This window comes from Borostomias antarcticus (assembly GCF_949987555.1).
Source record: "Borostomias antarcticus genome assembly, chromosome: 7".
In the NCBI taxonomy this organism is placed as follows: Eukaryota; Metazoa; Chordata; class Actinopteri; order Stomiiformes; family Stomiidae; genus Borostomias; species Borostomias antarcticus.
The window spans coordinates 10039078-10057033 of NC_140240.1; the positions used below are offsets into that span (position 1 = coordinate 10039078).

A 17956-nucleotide genomic window follows, 5' to 3' on the forward strand; every position below is an offset into this window, starting at 1 on the left:
AGATGTCTATAGTCTGGCAATAATGTTCTTGTTAATGTTATCTTTCTATCTGTGACACACCTACTGCCCAACCCAACGAACTGGCCTTGGACCTCACAATAAAGGCAAGGTTTGCTCCCTGATGTTACCCAGGAACAATACACTCATAACAAAATCCAAGGAGCAAAGCCGTCTGAAGAGTAGATATAATGTTCACATGTAAATATGCTGTTCTGAATTGGAACCAGTGCATTTCTGGACTAGGACGGATCCATTAACAGTTGGATTATGTCTGAGCTGGTAAAATGCTCTGTGTTATCAGTGGGTTAATGTTAAACAACAGCACCTGGCTTTGCGTTCCTGAGAGTCTATTTGCAATTGAGAGCAGAGGCACTTTCTCTGTGACAATGCACTGATGTGTACCTGCTATGATCAGGACAGTATAGTATGCCTAATATAGGCCTAGATATTCTGTTTTGCTTATTATTCAAAACTGCCTTTATTTGGACCATGAAATAGTCATTTTGTTATTCTAACCTACTGTAAACCTAAAAAGATTTTTTTTTTCTTATCCGCCTCTAAACATAGGCCTACAGTAATTCAGGTACAATGGTTTTAATTATCAGGTATTCGATTTAGCTTGTTTTGAAACACCCGTATATAACAAATGTGGGGGGAAAAGTAAAAAACTACCACAATAATAGCCTAAACAAACAATCTGAATAATTAATATTAGCCTACCTGAAAAGGTAGTGCAATTCTATAGACTTTCTGATAGAAGACGTCCCATCCTTAGCGTGAGTTGGTCCACCTATTCATGTGCGGTAGTCGGCAGCAAGTGTGTTCAGGAGCGCTTACCACGGGAGATGAGACACAATAACGGAGCCCTTCTGCTAGCCAATCACAGCGCAGCGTTAAGTGCAACTTGCCCTCTCCTGGCCTAGAAAGGTTGTAGGTTAATATTGAATAACTTGGTTGTTTTCTGCATGTATTTTTCTAATTGTAGCCAATTTAACACATTGTTTTGATTATAGTGGCTGAGTGCTAAACGAGCTGTCACCGTCCTGCCCAAATCTATAATCCTATTATGGGAGGTTAAAAGTTCCTTAAATAACCCCAGTGAATTGGCAGGGTTTTAATCCTGTTTGAACAATGGGATTTGTCACTGATAGCTGTCTGGTCAGTGGACCCTGGTGACAGCAATCAAACTGAGATTATTGTTCTACTTTATCCTTTTAATTATATGTTGTTGCTAATTAATAATTGTATGCTCTTCTAGCAGGGTTCCCAAACACTCACGCATTACCTACTGTTGAAATCGCCAGTAAACACAAAGAAACACAATATCTTGAATCATAACTTTTTATTGTGACACAAAATCAAGTAAATCCAGTTTTACGGTTGTAGTGCTCAAGTGTGCAACATTCATTGTAAGTGTCCTTGGAGAAGCCATGAATGGGAACACGGGAGAACTGTTACAGTAGTAGCCTCGCGAACGTTCCTTTGGGGGCCCAGACCCGGATCCCATATCTCAGCCATTATGTACCCTCGGGGGCCCAGACCCGGATCCCATATCTCAGCCATATGTACCCTCGGGGGCACAGACATGGAGCAGAAGCAGGAAGGGTCAGGTGCGTCTCACATGACGCGGCTCGTGACCGAGCACGCGAGGCGCGTCTATGGCATTCATTAGCTTCGCTTTGCTCCGCGTGTACAGTAGCTAAAGTTCCCGATAAGATAGTGATTTACGACGTCTTCCTTCTTTTCATGTTCCGTGCATACGGGCCTAGCAAACCTGGCTTCGCACGTGGCGATATACAGCTGGTTTCATGATCCATAATTGTCCTCCTAAGAGAGAAGCTGTCAACCACACAGGTTGAAATATTTACCCTTGACCTGCGTCCATGTCCAAATACACGGCATAAAACAAGCAGTTTCTCGTATCAGAATGGCTGCACCCTGTGTAAATATTAAACCCGAACAGGAAAAAGCCAAAGCTTTCTTTCAGACAATGTGTGTGGAATGACCAGTAGACTGCTGACTATTAAGAAAAAGAAAAAATCTAAGGAAGTCTAAGGTTTATGACTGATAAGCAGTGTCTCCTTGCAAACAGAAAAAATGGTCAGTGTGTTTCATCTTCAGTGATGGGAGGGGGGGGGGGGGACTCAAGCTGACGTCTGACACATATCTTCAGTTTTATTGAAATGCCAAGTGATGCCTTGTGAGATGACCCCCCTAGAGTTCTCCACAGCCCTCTGATATAAAAACAAACATTCCAGGAAGTGTCTGAGCCTGTGAAGGCATACCAGAGTGGCAGTATGTTTTCTGACATCATGCATCACATTAAACAAACATGGACCAAGGACATCTACCGTGACATGGCAGGAGGGTGTGACCCGAGTCCAGAGGGAGTGTGGGGGTACAGGCTACACCCGTGGGAGAGGAGAGACTACTAGAACACTGTGGTGGAGTGAATGTCGACCAGAAAAGCACATAGGGTGGACCGTACCTGAAATACATCAGCAGTGAGCAGTTCCCATACAGCTGTTACACTCTGTCTATCACCACTCTGTCTATCTATTCAAACATCAATCAATCAATCAATCAATCAATCAATCAAAACAAACATCTCTTGCTTTCTTACCGCTCTTTCCTGAAGTCTAGTTCATTTGTAAACCACTAATTACACTTGGGTAAAAATGAAACCCATGTTAAAAAAAAGAAAGAAAAAAAAAAAGATCTGTACATTTAAAAGTTCATAGTATAACAGTTTGACAGATTGATGACAGTCTCATGACTTTATGTAGCTAATATTTGCTTGAGATGTTCAGCAACAAAATGTATATTTTCATTTTACTCCCAGAGCCATGTGACAAAAGTAACAACAAAGACATATAGCGTTTGGAAAATTAGCCTCATCGTCCACATCAATCTTCTATAGAGTTCTGTTGACCTTTCAAAAGACTTAACCAAGGTTTACACTAGCACGTCTGTTCAAACACCAAATATCTTGCCGCCGCAAACAAAGAGAACAGGCTCTCTACCTTAACGGGCTTTCCATTTGATCATTGGCAATTCATCAATTGTTTTTCAAATACTAGCTAGATAGGCAATCAATCAACACTAATCTGCATGTCCTCAATGATGATTAAAAAACTAAAAAGCACTTAACTGGTGTTGACACAATGCCTTTGGGGAAAAGAACACAATCCTACACTGTGTGTGGTAACACTGTCAAGCCTACCTGTCCCAAACAGCTCAGACCTGGTGAAGTTTTGGTTTCCAGAGACATTTCTGCTCTGTAAGTAAACAAACTGAACACATGCTACACATGAGCAACAACACTTAACTGAACACATGCTACACATGAGCAACAACACTTAACTGAACACCACACACTAGCAGTAGGGGGTGGGAAATCGTTGTGACCTCACCATTCGATTCGGTTCTTCGGGTCACAATTCCAAAACAATTTTCAAAACGATTATTAATGATTATCGATGTGATCAATGACTTTTTCACCATTTAACTACTGTAACCCATTAAATACTCCCCAAGTGCATGTGATTAAGCCTCAAGTCAAAATGCTTTATTGACATGACTGGTAATGTTAGAGGGGCTGAAGGCCAAGTCCGCCCTCTGCTGGACTGCCGGCAAAGCAGCAAGAAAGCCTTTTTTTGGAACGTTTTTTGAATTTGTCAATCGATTGATAATCGTAGAGAGTAGAATCACAATTCACACATGACTCAATTTTTCCCACCACCTCTAACAGTGTGTTGAGTTAAGCATTAGGACTTAAAGCAACATGCCAACTTTTGGGTAAATTAGCTTATTTGCGCTCATCTTCCCCAGAGTAAGACAAGAATACATACCCTATATAAACCTTTCTCTTCTCTGTGCGTACTGTAGGAAGCATTGAGAGCCGTTAGAGCCTTTAGCCTAGGCTAAAGTTTCAAATCCACTTCCAGTGATTGCGCTAAGCTAGGCTAACAGCTCTAACAGATCTCAATGTTTCCCTACTGCATACAGAGAAGGGTATGCATCTTCTTATCTGACTGGGTTTAGATGGCAAATAAGTTCATTTCCCCAAACGTTGGCGTGTTCCTTTAAGTAGTAACTGAGCTGAGAACGTCTCCAAATGATAGTGAGAAGTAGTGATTTAATGAGGTCAAAGATTTGCAGTAGCTTGAGCACTGACAGCAGCTGGAGCGACAGCAGCTGACTAATACTGAACAGGTAGAGATGGACAGATAGGGAGGGACAGGTAGGGAGGGACAGGTAGGGAGGGACAGGTAGGATTGAACAGGTAGGATTGAAAAGGTAGGATTGAACAGGTAGGGTTGAAAAGGTAGGATTGAATAGGAGGGTGGAGGGGTACGGGTGAGGAGGGTGGAGGAGGAGGAGGGGGGGGGTACAGGTGGGCAGGTGGAGGGATACGGCCGGTGGGCGAGTAGTGGTTGTAAGTGGAGGAAAGAAAAAAGGGGGTAAATCCATCCACTCTTCTCATTCACACCTCTCCGAAGTTGGTGTGGCCAGTCTCCTTGGCGTGCTCCCGCGCCTCCTTCTGTCCCACCAGGCCTGTCTGGCACACCATGCAGCGCAGCGCGAAGCGGTTGACGTCCGTGAACTGCCTCTTCCGCCGGGCCTCATCCGCCAGCTCCAGCGCCTGCGCCAGGATGACGTCGTCCGTCGTGGAGAAGACGGTCTGTGGCGGCGGCGCGTCCTCACAAGGCGTCTCCCTCTGCAGCGGGTCGTAGTGGATGCCGTCGTAGATCAGCAGCACGCGCTTGCGGTAGCCGGCGTCCTCGCCGAAGCGATCCACGCGCACCGTCTGCGTGTCCACCACCCCGATCTCGCACTGGTAGAACTTGGCGAGGATGGACACCTCGATGGCGCCGCCCCAGGTGTCGCCGCGGCGGATCCAGGCGCAGTACTCCTCGTTCGTCTTCCCCAGCACGGCCTCCGAGTAGGCGGCCGGGTCGCTGGACACGATCTGGGCGATGAGGTCGCGCATCTCGGGCGCGCACGCCGGGTCGTAGACGCCACCCTCCACCACGTAGGAGACGCTGGTGAAGAGGCAGGAGTTGTCCGCCGGGACCACGCGCCGGGCCAGCACCGGGGCGGGGGGCTCCACACGCGGGCCCTTGGCCACGGGGGTCACGGCGGGGTCGGCCGGGGGCTTCGGCTTGTTCTTCTCCTCCTCCACGATGAGTGTGTCACCTGCACAGCGAGAGGCGGCGGAGGTCATTTGTGAGCGAGTGGACATTCAAATATGACAGTTGCGACAAGACTAGTCTCGCATAGACAGACCTCACTTTCCACACTTGGTTTACTCTGTGCCCAGCGCTGGAGAAAGGTCTGGCTGGACTCATTACTATTCGGGGATCGGATGGTAATGATGGTAAACCAGGCCAGGTCAAGCCTGGCTTATGTGTGTTGGCTGGCTTGTTTCTGTGCGGGACTGGTAGGACGGTAATGTTTGATAAATAAAGATAGGTCTTGTCACCTGGACACATCAGTTCCAATGCTTCCAATGCTAATCCAGCACAATAAGAGCGGGATAGCCAGTTAGCTCATGGGCTCACAACAACTAGCAGCTTCCATAACATTAATGGTAGCGGTCAGTGGCTAAAGCAGTTACACTGATGATAACATAAAGTCATCCCCACCAGGAACCCCGGTCTCCTGGGTGGGAGTCCAATGCTCTCACCACTACTCTACTTGTGCAGTGGAGATCGGCGGGTGGGTTTTGGTGTCCTTCTTCCAGTCCCTAGTGTGGGTTGGGGTTAGAATATGGGTTGGGTTTGGGACAGGATCTGATCTATAAGGCAAGGGGTAAAGGTTGGAGTGAAAGGATGAACATGTGGAGGTTTGGGGTATAGTCCCATAAAGTCATCCCCACCGAGTCTTCAACCCCAGTCTCCAGGGTGGGAGTCCAATGCTCTCACCACTACTCTACTTGTGCAGTGTAGATCGGCGGGTTGATTTTGGTGTCCTTCTTGATTTTGGTGTGCTGGGACTACTGCCTCTTGTGGTGCCAACATAGAAATGCAGGCCAACATTGTCCGCAGTAACGGAGGGGAGGGAGGGAGTGATGACCGGACGAACGCTATACTAGGTGCGCTGGCACTGTAAGTCACGCACAAAAAAGCATCAATACATTAAGATCATTTCTCCATCACCACCTAAAGCTGTGCCAGTCAACAGTCAGTCTAATCACTGAAAATAAACCACATACTGTAGGCGTGGAGCGACTGGTGCATCACATCCTATACAAAAATTAATTACTATAGGATTTGAAGTGTCCTACTCCTATTGTAATGAGGACTGTCTGTCTATAATGCAGTAGCATACCGTGGGGTCTTGCACAGGGTCTTCTCCGACATTGTTATTACTCCCAATGCCCCCCAACCCCCCCCCCGTACACACATGCAGATAGGGAGAGAAACTACGCATGTAGGGATGGAGTCTTTTGGTTTTGATGTTCTGGGACTACTGCCTCTTGTGGTAGCAGCAATGGAATTGCAGGTCAACAACACGACGCAAGACGCAAGAAGCACGGACAAAAATGATTCCCTCTCCTTGGTGTGTCGGCTTACAGCCAACACACAAAAAAACACAGTATTTCTTTCAACCAATCACACGCATCTTGGGCAGAGCGGTTGCCATGTTGTTGTTGTTTCACGTAGTCTGGATTGAATCTGATTGGGCCGACAAAATATTCTGTCGTCACTGATTGGCCGGTAATAAACAAATGACAAGGCTTATCCCCAAAACCTACATCGGGTGAGTCAGACTACAACAAGTCCAACTGTGAGTAACTGTAACATGAGTAGGTTTGACAGAGAGCTGAGAGAAAGAGGAGACTCAATTACATGACCATTGCATAACATCAAAGGCGCATTGTTCACATATTGATTGGAGTCACTTACCTTTACAAACCTGGCCCAAGTCCCTCACCACTCATTCTACAGCCCAAGATAAGTGACTGATCTGACCGTTAGTCCCCCAGGGCAGTTTCCAATGGACCCCACCTGATTTGATGGGGTAGTCCTTGAGGTGGGCGTCTCCGTCCCGAAGGTCCAGGCTGGAGGGGGGGTAGCCCACCATGATCTTCTGCACGTCGCAGGGGATCCCCGTCAGCTCCTCCACCTTGGTCTTCAGCTCCTGTACGCAGGACTGGTGCGTCAGGCCCTGCATGATGTGGCTCCCGTTTTTGGTCTTACAACGTAGCCGCAACATCCTGGCCACCTTTCTGCTCTGGAGAAAAGGCAGACATCGAACTGTGGCATTGGTATCGCTCAAGTGGTCCTGATAAGTTGCCGATGACGTTGATAACAGGCTGTATGTTGGTATAGGCATAGGACACAGCCTATCACTTTCCTTTAAAATACATTATTGAATATGATAGCTATAAGGTGAGCTATAGTGCTCAATGATGTACTAACTTAGTGCCAGTGGAGCAGTGTCAGGAATCTTGTGGGGTGTTTTGCTGCTTGCTAGCTAACGATAGTTACACAGATTAGAAAGGTCTATTTTACCATGAATAACAAGCAGACTGATAGGAATATGGGCAAGCTCAAGTTACTTGCTGCTCTTGTCATTTCAGCTCGACCAGTTAACGTAGCTGAACAAGTAAACCGCTGATCAGACAAGAATTGAAAGAGAGACGAACTGACTGAACTCAAACGTTACTGCTTCTTTGTTCTCTATTCATCCAGCTAGCTAACGTTAGCTAATTTAGCCTACTGGGTTTTTAGCTAGCTGCCACTCCCAGGTGAGATCATCAACATAAATGGAATGGCAATTCAAAATACTGACATTTTGTTAGCTATCTACAGTTGCTCCTAACTAACCACAAGCTAGCTAGAACCTGACACTGAAATATTTGGCAGCTAACGTCTAGCTAGCTTAGCTGGCTAGTGAGACTGCAAAACAACCAGTTAGATAGCCAGTTTAGACAGCCAAGCTAGCTAGTCTTTATTAACTTGCATACCAGTTGAACTCTCACTTTGGAAAACCACTAAACTGTATGCAAATTCTCCAGTATATATTAACAAGATTATGCTTATTAATGTGCTATTTTAACTGCTTACCTGATGTAAACTGCCACTGCCTCAGACAATAAAAACACCCACAGCTACAACTGGTGCGTCAAACGTCACACGTGCACAGCTACGTAATCATGTTTTATTCAGTACAGTGACGTAATACACAATGGTCTTCTGGTTGGGCGGGGCTGAGGGGATCCCCCAAGGCCAGTTAACACACTGGGGGACAGGACAGGTACACGCAAGGCTATGTTCAGAGGTCAGTGGGGCGTCTGAAATATATAGCATACTGCCTATAAAAGGATGCCTAATTCAATAACTGTTAAATCAGTACAGACTGAAAAACCTAACTTAAATGAATCAAGCGCAAAAAGGAAGCCATCGTGTAACATGGTGGTTCTTTATAATAACAGAGGAGACGTCTTAAATACAATATGCTGATCCAACAATGAAATAAAAATTACAGTATAGGCTAATAGTCACCTAACCTAGTCTTAAGGCAACATTTACACATTGAACTGCAAAGCATGAATACACATTTTACATGACATCCCCTGGTAGCATTGGAAAACTACATTACTACTACATACATTCAAACATAGTCACCATATATCTTTGGAACTTCCCTTTCCGGAAATGACTGAATATCAGAGGACCAAGCTTCAATATTTGCCAAAAAGGCAAATTTGCTTTATCTTCATTTAAAAAATCTAGTGTGCCACGAGTGGCTTCACATAGCCATCATAATGAACCCTGTTCAGCCGCACATTGTCTCAAAAAAACTATTCAGACATTAAAATATAGATCAATATACCCAACTGAAATATGACATGACGTCACACCTCACTGAAACCATACTGTAGCAGTAAATATGTTTCCTTCAAGTATCTCCAAGCATAAAATATTTTTTGGGGGGTGGGGGGTGAGGTTGGGTTTCAAACTTTAGTATTACATACAAACAAGCCACATTTAATGGCATTTTGTGATTAAGAATATGCCGAATAGAGACAACGTTTCCAATAAGTTGGTGTCATACAAAGGCAGATGTTGCTTATTGTTGCTTTCAGTAATGTTAGTGTTTTGGAGAAAAGCCACTCCTCCCACCAATCAACCAAGAACATGGCAAATAACGGTTAGTGGGATGGACTGTGGGACCAAGCAGTGTCACTTCAGTGGGAAAATCTCCCAAAGGAACTCTTACGCAAAAGTCGATTTGTACAATCATTAAGATCAATCATTTCCTCAGCTTGCCCCAGTAACATCTCAATTTCCTTCACTTACATTGTGTCAAGCGAAGACAAATATGTGTGCTATAGCTTTGATTACTTAAAAGGATTAGGCTGAAATATATACCTCTATATGAACTAGCTCCTACACTGACCATATGATGACCACAATATTAAAAAAGCTCACTGTGGCGTCTAACCCAGATACAGTACAGTACGCTGCACTAAAGAATACCATCACACTATCACACACTCCCAGCAAAACCTCTTAGATTCAACAAGACACCCAACAAGGCCCCTTTCACAAGCATACACACAGCAAGGAAATACTCCTATAGAAGAGCTGTTTTTGAGAGAGCACGTAGAGCGTGTTGCTGGCCATCTCTATAGGCACACATGCAGGACGTGTGTCCAGTAGAAGTTGCACCGCAGGGCAGCTAAGCAGCCTTGACGTGCAGGGTGGAGGTGATGGGCAAGGTCAGGAGGAAGAGGAGGAGGAGAGGAGGTGAGGGGGGATGAGGAGGAGGAGGAGAGGAGGGGGAGGAGGAGAGGAGGTGAGGGGGGATGAGAAGGGGGAGGAGGAGAGGAGGGATGAGGAGGAGGAGGAGGAGAAGAGGAGGAGGAAGAGAGAGAGGAGGTGGAGGAGGAGGAAGAGGAGTAGAGGAGGAGGAGGAGGAGGACTGGAGGTGAAGTCCGCTCTGAGCCATTGAGAGAGAAGCAGCAGCAGCATCTGGTCCAGAGGGTGGCGTTGTGGCGGTCACTCAGAAGCGGACACAGCCACTAGTTTCTTCTGGGCTGTCAAAGTCGATTCCGTCACACAGGAACTCCTTCAAGATAAACAAACAGGATGTTTAAGGTTAAACACGGTCTACTGCTGCTTGTTCATATCAACGAGCCTTATCAGCAAGTGCAACAAAAGATGATTTAAAATATTGGATAATGTATCATTTTATTTTTCAATAAATCAATTCAACTGATCAATCAAAATTCAATCAAACATCCAATTTCAGTCCATAATGTATGTCTTTTGAAGACATAGTATCTATCTTTGTAAAGTTGAACAGATAGCAGAGAATTTGATTGAAGCAGTTTGTGTCTGCGATGCATCAGATAGCCTACATCTGTAGACACTGGTGATCAACAGACATCTGTGCAAGGGAAAACATGGTGGTTATAATAACGCCATCTTCATACAACAAAACCCTCTGTATAAAATGTACTGGATGGACTGAATAGATATCAATGACTGAATAGATACATTACATTAGTCATTTAGCTGATGCATCTATCCAAAGAGACTTACAATAACTGCATTTAACGTAGGTAAAGCCAATGTACATCTGCTTGCCAGAAGTCACAAGTGCCTCTCCTTTCTAAATCAAGTGACTAAGAGCATAATCTAGTGCTGAAGGCAAAGTGCAAGAATAGCAATCTAAATAAAGATATCAATGATAAGACAGAACAGTCTGAATAAATTGCCATCTTTGGTTTGAGGAAATTGGATTCCGCTTCTTACAGAGCCGGTCGATCACATGGATTGAGTGTCAAGTGGAAAATATATGGAAGGATGCTCTACAGGAAATTCTCCACAATACTCACAGACCACTGCTTCCTATACGAGGCTGTGAAGACGGACGAGAGGGAGGGAGGGAGAGAGAGAAAGGAGGAGGAGAGATAGAGATAGGAATGTGGAGAGGAGCTGAAGTACCGTACCCACACTGCAAAGCGAACCACCACAACACGCTCACACCAACGCTGAATATGCAGCTCGTTTTCACTTAGGCCAAAAAATGTATAAGCTCTGTTTTCTTTATCTGTTGTTGTATACCGTGTGTGTGTGTGTGTGTGTGTGTACAGTATGTGTGTGCACGCCTGTGAGTCCTGTATGAGTGTAAAAGGTAGCAGTGAAGCTAGTGAGACACGGTGCTTTGCATATTCAAGCAGAGGCAATGCTAGACAAACAGCTGGTGGGCAGAGACACGCGCGAACGCACGCACACACACACACACACGCACGCACACACACGCACGCGCACGCACACACGCACACAGGGAAGACGGTAACAGCACGGAAGAGGAAGCCAGCAAACAAGACCAGCGCATGCCTGAGAAACACTCCTCTCTGCTACCAACCAACACAATCAGTGGATTAGCAGGAGGATCTGGGGGATTCTCAACCCAGGGAGGGGGGGAGGGGGGGGGGTGACTGAGTATAATTAAGAGTGATTGATTGGTTAGTCGAGGGTGCCGTCGATTCCCACACTAACTTCGCTTTGCTGTCCCTCTGGCATCTCGGGGAACTGCAGGGCCACCCTGCCGGGGGCCAGCGGGGGCCAGGGGCGGCTGCCTGCACTGTAGAGCCTCGGCCGCTTGACCTGGTCGTGACTGGACAGGGGGGTGTAACTATTCCGCCGGAGCAAGGTGGGGGCGGGGTCCCTCCGCGCTTTATCCTGGTTGGAGACGAGGGAGGGGTGGAGGGGGGAGGGGGGACACCGGGAGTGTTAAGAGAAAAGAGATCGGGGTGGCGGGGGGGCACACACACCGTTACCGGGACAACGACCCCACGAACACAGCCGAGAGACAAACAGCACCCCCCCTCCCCCCCCGTCCGCTACGACGGCTCGGACAACACAGGGGGACATGACACGGGTGATTCTGCCAGACAGAACGAAACGAAAAACAAAACTCCCAACTCTGGACTGACTTCAACGGGACAGACAGACGACAGAACCGACTCTCAGGAAGCGGGACAGCTGCTTTTCCTTTTGGCTTTCTAGTTACTGTACATACCGTACTGAACTAGCAGTTCACTCGTCAACGCAGCTGGGTCGTGTCATGCCAGCGGTCCGGAGCCGGAGGAGAGGGGGGGGGGGGGGGTTGCTTACAGACGGAGCAAGCAGGGAGGGAAGCGAGGTCGGCCAGAGTCACAGTGACTAATCACGTAATCACACATGGCCGTCTGAGCCAGTCTGATTAACCAGCACCTTCTGAGAGAACGGAGGACGTTCTCTGGTGCAGGTGGACAGAGAACACAGAACCGAGCAGAACGGGGACGCCAAAAACAGAAGTCGGGGTAGCAAAGCCTTGCAAATCGGGAGGATGGGATTGTAAGGCAGAAAACATCTGACTAGCAGACAGCACAACTAATTAGGCTCACATGTTCTATATCTAGTATTCATAGAATTTACTGCTGGATAAAAGTAAGTTAAGAATGCATAGACCTTTTTATATGTATGACTGTATAAATCATATCCAATTACAGATAGTGTACATTCTAGTGTGTGAAGTCCTTCGAGATAAATATTAGTCCTTAGTCCTTTGAGATAAATAAAATGAAATAATGGAAAAACGTGGGCGACCAGATGTACTTACAAGAGGACGATCGCGATGTGTGTTCACTGCCTCCACGTTCAGGTTAAACATCTCCACTTTGCAGCCTGAGGAGAACGGAATTAACAAATCGACGTGACGTCAATCTTCCAACCAAGCAATCTGATTGGTTGACAGCTAGGCCATCTGCGGGTTGGGCACAACAGCTCCCCACACCCATGACGATATTCGCCGATACCGTTCAATTAATTTATGACTGGTAATGATAGGAACATCTTCACATGTACACAGCATTAGTAAATGGATTTATACAATAGTCCTGCTCCACTGAAGACTCCAGGCTTACCATAGGCCACTGGGGTGAGCTTGAAAATAGTGTGTAGTGGGCACTTCAGGTACGGCAGGTCATCTAAGCGAGAGAAATATACAGTTAGTGGGACATTCTCCGTGTTTCGTTCATGGAGATACACACTGAATGTTCTAAATATCTAGTTCTGTCTCCGTGGTTCTGCTCAGTTATACATATTGAGTGACCGCGGCTGTGCTTGACTGGACTGAATGTTTATAGTCTCTTCCGATGACGTCGGTCTCAACGACTCTGCTCTCAGTGAGTATGTTTCTAAAGGAATCTTGTAATCATCGTTCTAGTTCAGTCTCGGCGGGTTTCGCTCCGAGCTGTATCGAGCGGTCCGCGTCCGGCTGCGTTTCTGCTCACCTGCGCTCTTGTCCAGGAAGTAGGCCAGCAGGCATCGCATGACGGCCTGGTGGCAGATGACCAGCACGTTACCCTGCCTCTCCAGCTCCATGATGACCGGCTCCAAGCGCTGAACCAGGTCCTGGTAGGACTGACACAGAACAGCGTACGACAGGATTTCAGGACATTACAGTCGTTTAGCTGACGCTTTTATCCAATCCCACTAACAATAATTGCCTTTAACGTAGGAAAAGCCAATGTACTATTACTTGCCGGAGCTCAAAAGTGCATCTCCTTTCTAAAACAAGGGTAGAATAGAACTCAAGACTCATGGCTGTGTGTGTGTGTGTGTGTGTGTGTGTGTGTGAGTCGAGAGCCCAGTTTACCTCTCCGCCTGGGTAGCGGTAGTGGTATTTGTCCTGGTCCCTCAGTGCAAACTCCTCGGGGAAGGTGGTCTGGATCATATCATAGCTCATCTCCTCACACACACCCTGGAGAGAGGAGAAGAACATGGGTCTGTTAGGAACCATGAAACCAGCCTTGTATACGTAGCTAGAATTGACTGGGCTCAACTCAGAGTGGAAAGTGTGGTGTACGGACGGCGTCGATCTCGTTGAGGATCTTCCACTGCTCGTAGGGAACGCCCAGCTCCTCAGCAGTCTGGATGGTCCTCCTCAGCTGGCTGGTCCACACCTTCAGATCTGACAGCTGGTGCTGCTCGATGAAGCCTCGCAGGGCATGGGAGAACTGGGAGAGAGGGAGAGAGAGAGGGAGAGAGACAGAGGGGGAGAGAGAGAGAGAGGGAGAGAGACAGAGAGGGAGAGAGAGAGAGAGAGAGGGAGAGAGAGAGTGAAAGAGAGAGAGAGGGCGAAAGAGAGAGAAATTGTCAGATAAACCCAAAGAGAAAAGATTCCTTTCAAGATTCAAGATTCCCTTTATTTAGTCAGAGTGAAATGTTGCTGCCGGCTCCACGGTCACACTTCAGAGGACGAGGGGCCGGACTGTCCCTCTGAGGTCACGGCCGGCCGACTCACCTGTTTCCCCCGGGGGGAGAGCTCTGAGTCTCCTCCGAGACGGCCCTCTATGTTGTGGCTGGTCTCGCCGTGGCGACACAAATAGATGGAGTGGGAGTCCACGTGGATGTTCATGAGGTAGTAGACGATCTTACTCTGGATGTAGTCCTGCACCCGGTTCACTAGGAACCTGCGTCCCACGTTCATCACCTTGATGAAGGACCGGTCCCTGGGGAAGGGGTGAAGAGGGACACAGACAGTCACGCAGCTGGCTGTCTCCATCTAGTGGCTGAAGTGTGCACTGCGGAATTGTGGCGGGCTCTTGCTTTCATTCCCATAAGAGCTTGAGCTTGCGGTTATAAAAAAGCAAGGAGCCAATGATGTTTACTTATATCATGGATCACCTGGTTTGAGTGTTCTTACTTGTCATATTCATCAGGATCCAGTGGCTGGTACGTGACCTTGTAGCACTCTATTCGTTTGAGGAAGTCATCCATCACTCGTTCTCTGTGCCTCTCGGGGTAGTCTGGACTGGACACTTTTACCTCCTGTATGGTGTTCCAACACAATTTCATGTATATTTTCATGCCTATTACTGTACATAGTGGTTGCTTGCCATGACCTAAGAATTTCCTTGTTCAGAATGACCTTGTATACTGTGCGCTTGACTTTCACATGCCAAGAATGTTGGCAAACGGGTTGTTACATAACAAGCACACAGTGACTGTATAAATAGCTTATTGCTTTGACCCATGCCTGCGTCCGCCACAGAGTCTATGGCAACGGAACATACCAGAATATTAGCAGCAATGATTTCTGGGTCGTCGCACACAGACTCCACGAAGAACACCTGTCGGAGAAAGAAAAGGAGGGCGGCCATGACTGAGAGGCTGTCGTTTCAATGCTGCCTGATGGTTGGCTGGGAACAGACCTGCCCCTGGCCGATCAACTTCTACACTAAACAGGTTTTAAGTGGACCGAGAGAAAAACTATTGAAATGTCTGGCTTTGCTTTTCCCACCAACCTTGAATGCATTCTCTTGGACAAAGCCCAGAATGAGATCTCTCCTCTCTCTGGTCGTGTTTGTGGCATCAAAGACCTGAATAAAGGAAGCACAAAGTGAATATTGCCGGCGTCAAATAACAAACCTGTCAGAATAACAGTGCAATCATAGTATAATTTAAATCACGCAAATGTGAAGATTATTTTTTGCAACGGCTTTGGATTAAGAATGTGATTGACACATTTTAGAGTGATTTAAGATTTTGAAGCTTTTCAGAAGGAACCAACATGACATGGGGAGAGAGAGAAAGAGTGTGTGAGAGAGAAAGAGTGAGAAAGAGAGAGAGAGAGAAAGACAGAGAGAAAGAACGAGAGTGAGAGAAATAGAAAGAGAAGGAGCCAGAGAGAGAGAGAGAGAGAGAGAGAGATAAAAAAAAAGAAGGAGCCTCACAGCGATCTGTCCTCCTTCCTCGTTCAGATAGGCCTTGACGTCCTGCAGGGCCACCAGGGCGCACTGTCTGGGTTTGGGGAACACAACGACAGGTCTGCATCAAACAGGACACATCCCTCACTCTACATTAGAAACGCACTGTCTGGGGTTTGGGGAACACAACGACAGGTCTGCATCAAACAGGACACATCCCTCACTCTACATTAGAAACACCAGTTCACTTTGTTAGATCAGACACGTGCCCTTTCATCATTTGATTGTAGGGAGTTTTTTTTTTAGCTGAACTTTTATCATGCAGACCGCTGGCATTATGCCTGTCTCTTTCTTTCTTTCTTTCTTTCTTTCTTTCTTTCTTTCTTTCTTTCTTTCTTTCTTTCTTTCTTTCTTTCTTTCTTTCTTTCTTTCTTTCTTTCTTTCTTTCTTTCTTTCTCATGGTCTGACAATCGAAATGTTACTTGTTTGTGGAAAGCATTACGCACATCTGCTTAAGCGCTGGTGCAGGACAAATAAGTTACTGCATCAAAAAGAATCAATCGAACAGTCAGACAAAGAGGAGTGACAGAGAGGTGTGACAGCACCAGCTGGGATAATTAGATGAGTAGCACGCCGAGATGCTGTCAAGAGAAAGTAAGGCTTTTACAAGTTCACTGGGCCGAGTCAACAGCTCATCGCTGAGCTCATTCACATCCTGATTTGTGGAGGGTCATTGATTACCATTGCACCATCGACAGTCATCAGTAATTACCACTGACCATTGATTAACTGATCCATTTTGGATTGTTCGTGTAGAGCTGATGGCATGGTAAAAAATACTGTTTATTGGAAATTATGACATTATGTGTGTTTGTCTGTCTATCTGCCTGGGGCAATGTGAGCTAGGCTTCCAGATACTCATACAGCCATCAGCAAAGGTCAGGTAATCAGTATCAACTGCGACTCACAACTACAGTAGCTATGGTTGAAATGAGCGAGAAGTGCTTCCTGTGTACCAGTGTGGCTCCGCACAAACAAATGAAAACTCACTTCCTTATTTTCATGGCTTCCTCGTTATCGTGGCGGAAGAAGTCGTAGGACTTGTAGGCTCTGACGGCCTCTCGCCGGTAAACGCCCAGGTTGAACACTGCAACACAAGCACAGTGGCGTCAGTCAGCGACGCCGCCTCCCAGTACGGAGCTGATGGTATCGGTGTTGACACAGCACAGCCAGCAGGGCCTGGCCCTCACACACGCAGGCTCAGGTAGGCGGTACAGTATGGGTGTACACTGGTGGTTTAAAGATTCATAAAGCTTCTGAAAAAGATACCGTAGAGTCTGAGAAAGAGAGATACTGTAAGTCGTACTAAACGGTGACCCCTCTGACCTTTGGTCGGCACTCCGATCCAGTTGAGGTACCGGGTCAGTTTCTTTGACATGTAGGTCTTCCCCCGGGCAGGCAGGCCAATCATCACGATGACCGTTGGAGAGTTGGTCATGTATGAAGCCCAAGCTAAACACAGACAAACGCAAGCACAGCGGTTACATAGAGACAGACACAAGCACAGCATTTACATAGAGACTTACGCAAATGCAGCATTTTAGCATGTTAGCCAAGTAACCCTGATTATTTATTGAGAATCGTCTGTATGACTCTCTCAGATGACACAGTATTAAGTGATATATATATACAGGAATGTAATTATCAACAGAGATAAACATCATCTGCATGATTCTCATCAATCAGTGGTGACTGTCTGCGGGTCAAAACGTCCACAGATAGGCCTAATCATGCTGAGGGTTTGAAGCGTTCTGCAGTCCTGACCGCATGTCACGGTCTGTAAAGGGGATTTTCACTGACCTCTCCCGTGGAATTCCCTAGGAGCCACAGGCTTAGGGTACTTACAGCATTTCTTCGCATTCACTCTAAGCTCTGTTTTCTTGGCGTCGGCGGAGTTGGCCGAGCTGACCGAGCCAGTCTGGATACTTGCTGACATAGCGAGGTTATGTCCTTGTGCCAGGGTCCTCAAAGTGTGTTCTCTTTACAAGAGCATTGTTGTCCCTGAAACAGAGGAGTGAGTGTTTACCTACAACGATTATCAGTCATGAAATAAATCAATCAAGATCTATCCAGAATTAAGATGACACTAATAGGCTATAATCCAATGCACGCTTCCAGGGTGCAACCTGATAGCGCTTTTTCTGATACAGTCGAGTTTATACACAGATAGAGTCTATA

The 17956-nt window shown here is 46.6% G+C and overlaps 2 protein-coding genes across 2 annotated transcripts; both read right to left on the minus strand.

Moving 5' to 3' along the window:
* Positions 1-1425: 1425 nt before the first annotated feature.
* On the minus strand, positions 1426-7221 carry yod1 (YOD1 deubiquitinase; the record flags this gene model as incomplete). The annotated part of the gene is made up of 2 exons (XM_084441189.1): positions 1426-5199; positions 7014-7221. The coding sequence occupies 2 exons, from the start codon at positions 7219-7221 to the stop codon at positions 4487-4489; spliced, it is 921 nt and encodes a 306-aa protein (XP_084297315.1). The 3' UTR covers positions 1426-4486.
* A 2796-nt stretch (positions 7222-10017) lies between these two features.
* Positions 10018-17714, minus strand: pfkfb2b (6-phosphofructo-2-kinase/fructose-2,6-biphosphatase 2b; the record flags this gene model as incomplete). The annotated part of the gene is made up of 15 exons (XM_084441323.1): positions 10018-10083; positions 11523-11723; positions 12628-12692; positions 12932-12994; positions 13301-13430; positions 13666-13770; positions 13880-14026; positions 14314-14521; positions 14716-14840; positions 15086-15142; positions 15317-15391; positions 15746-15812; positions 16769-16865; positions 17105-17230; positions 17624-17714. 15 exons carry the CDS (start codon positions 17712-17714, stop codon positions 10018-10020), a joined length of 1623 nt encoding a protein of 540 aa, XP_084297449.1.
* Between the last annotated feature and the right edge of the window lie 242 nt (positions 17715-17956).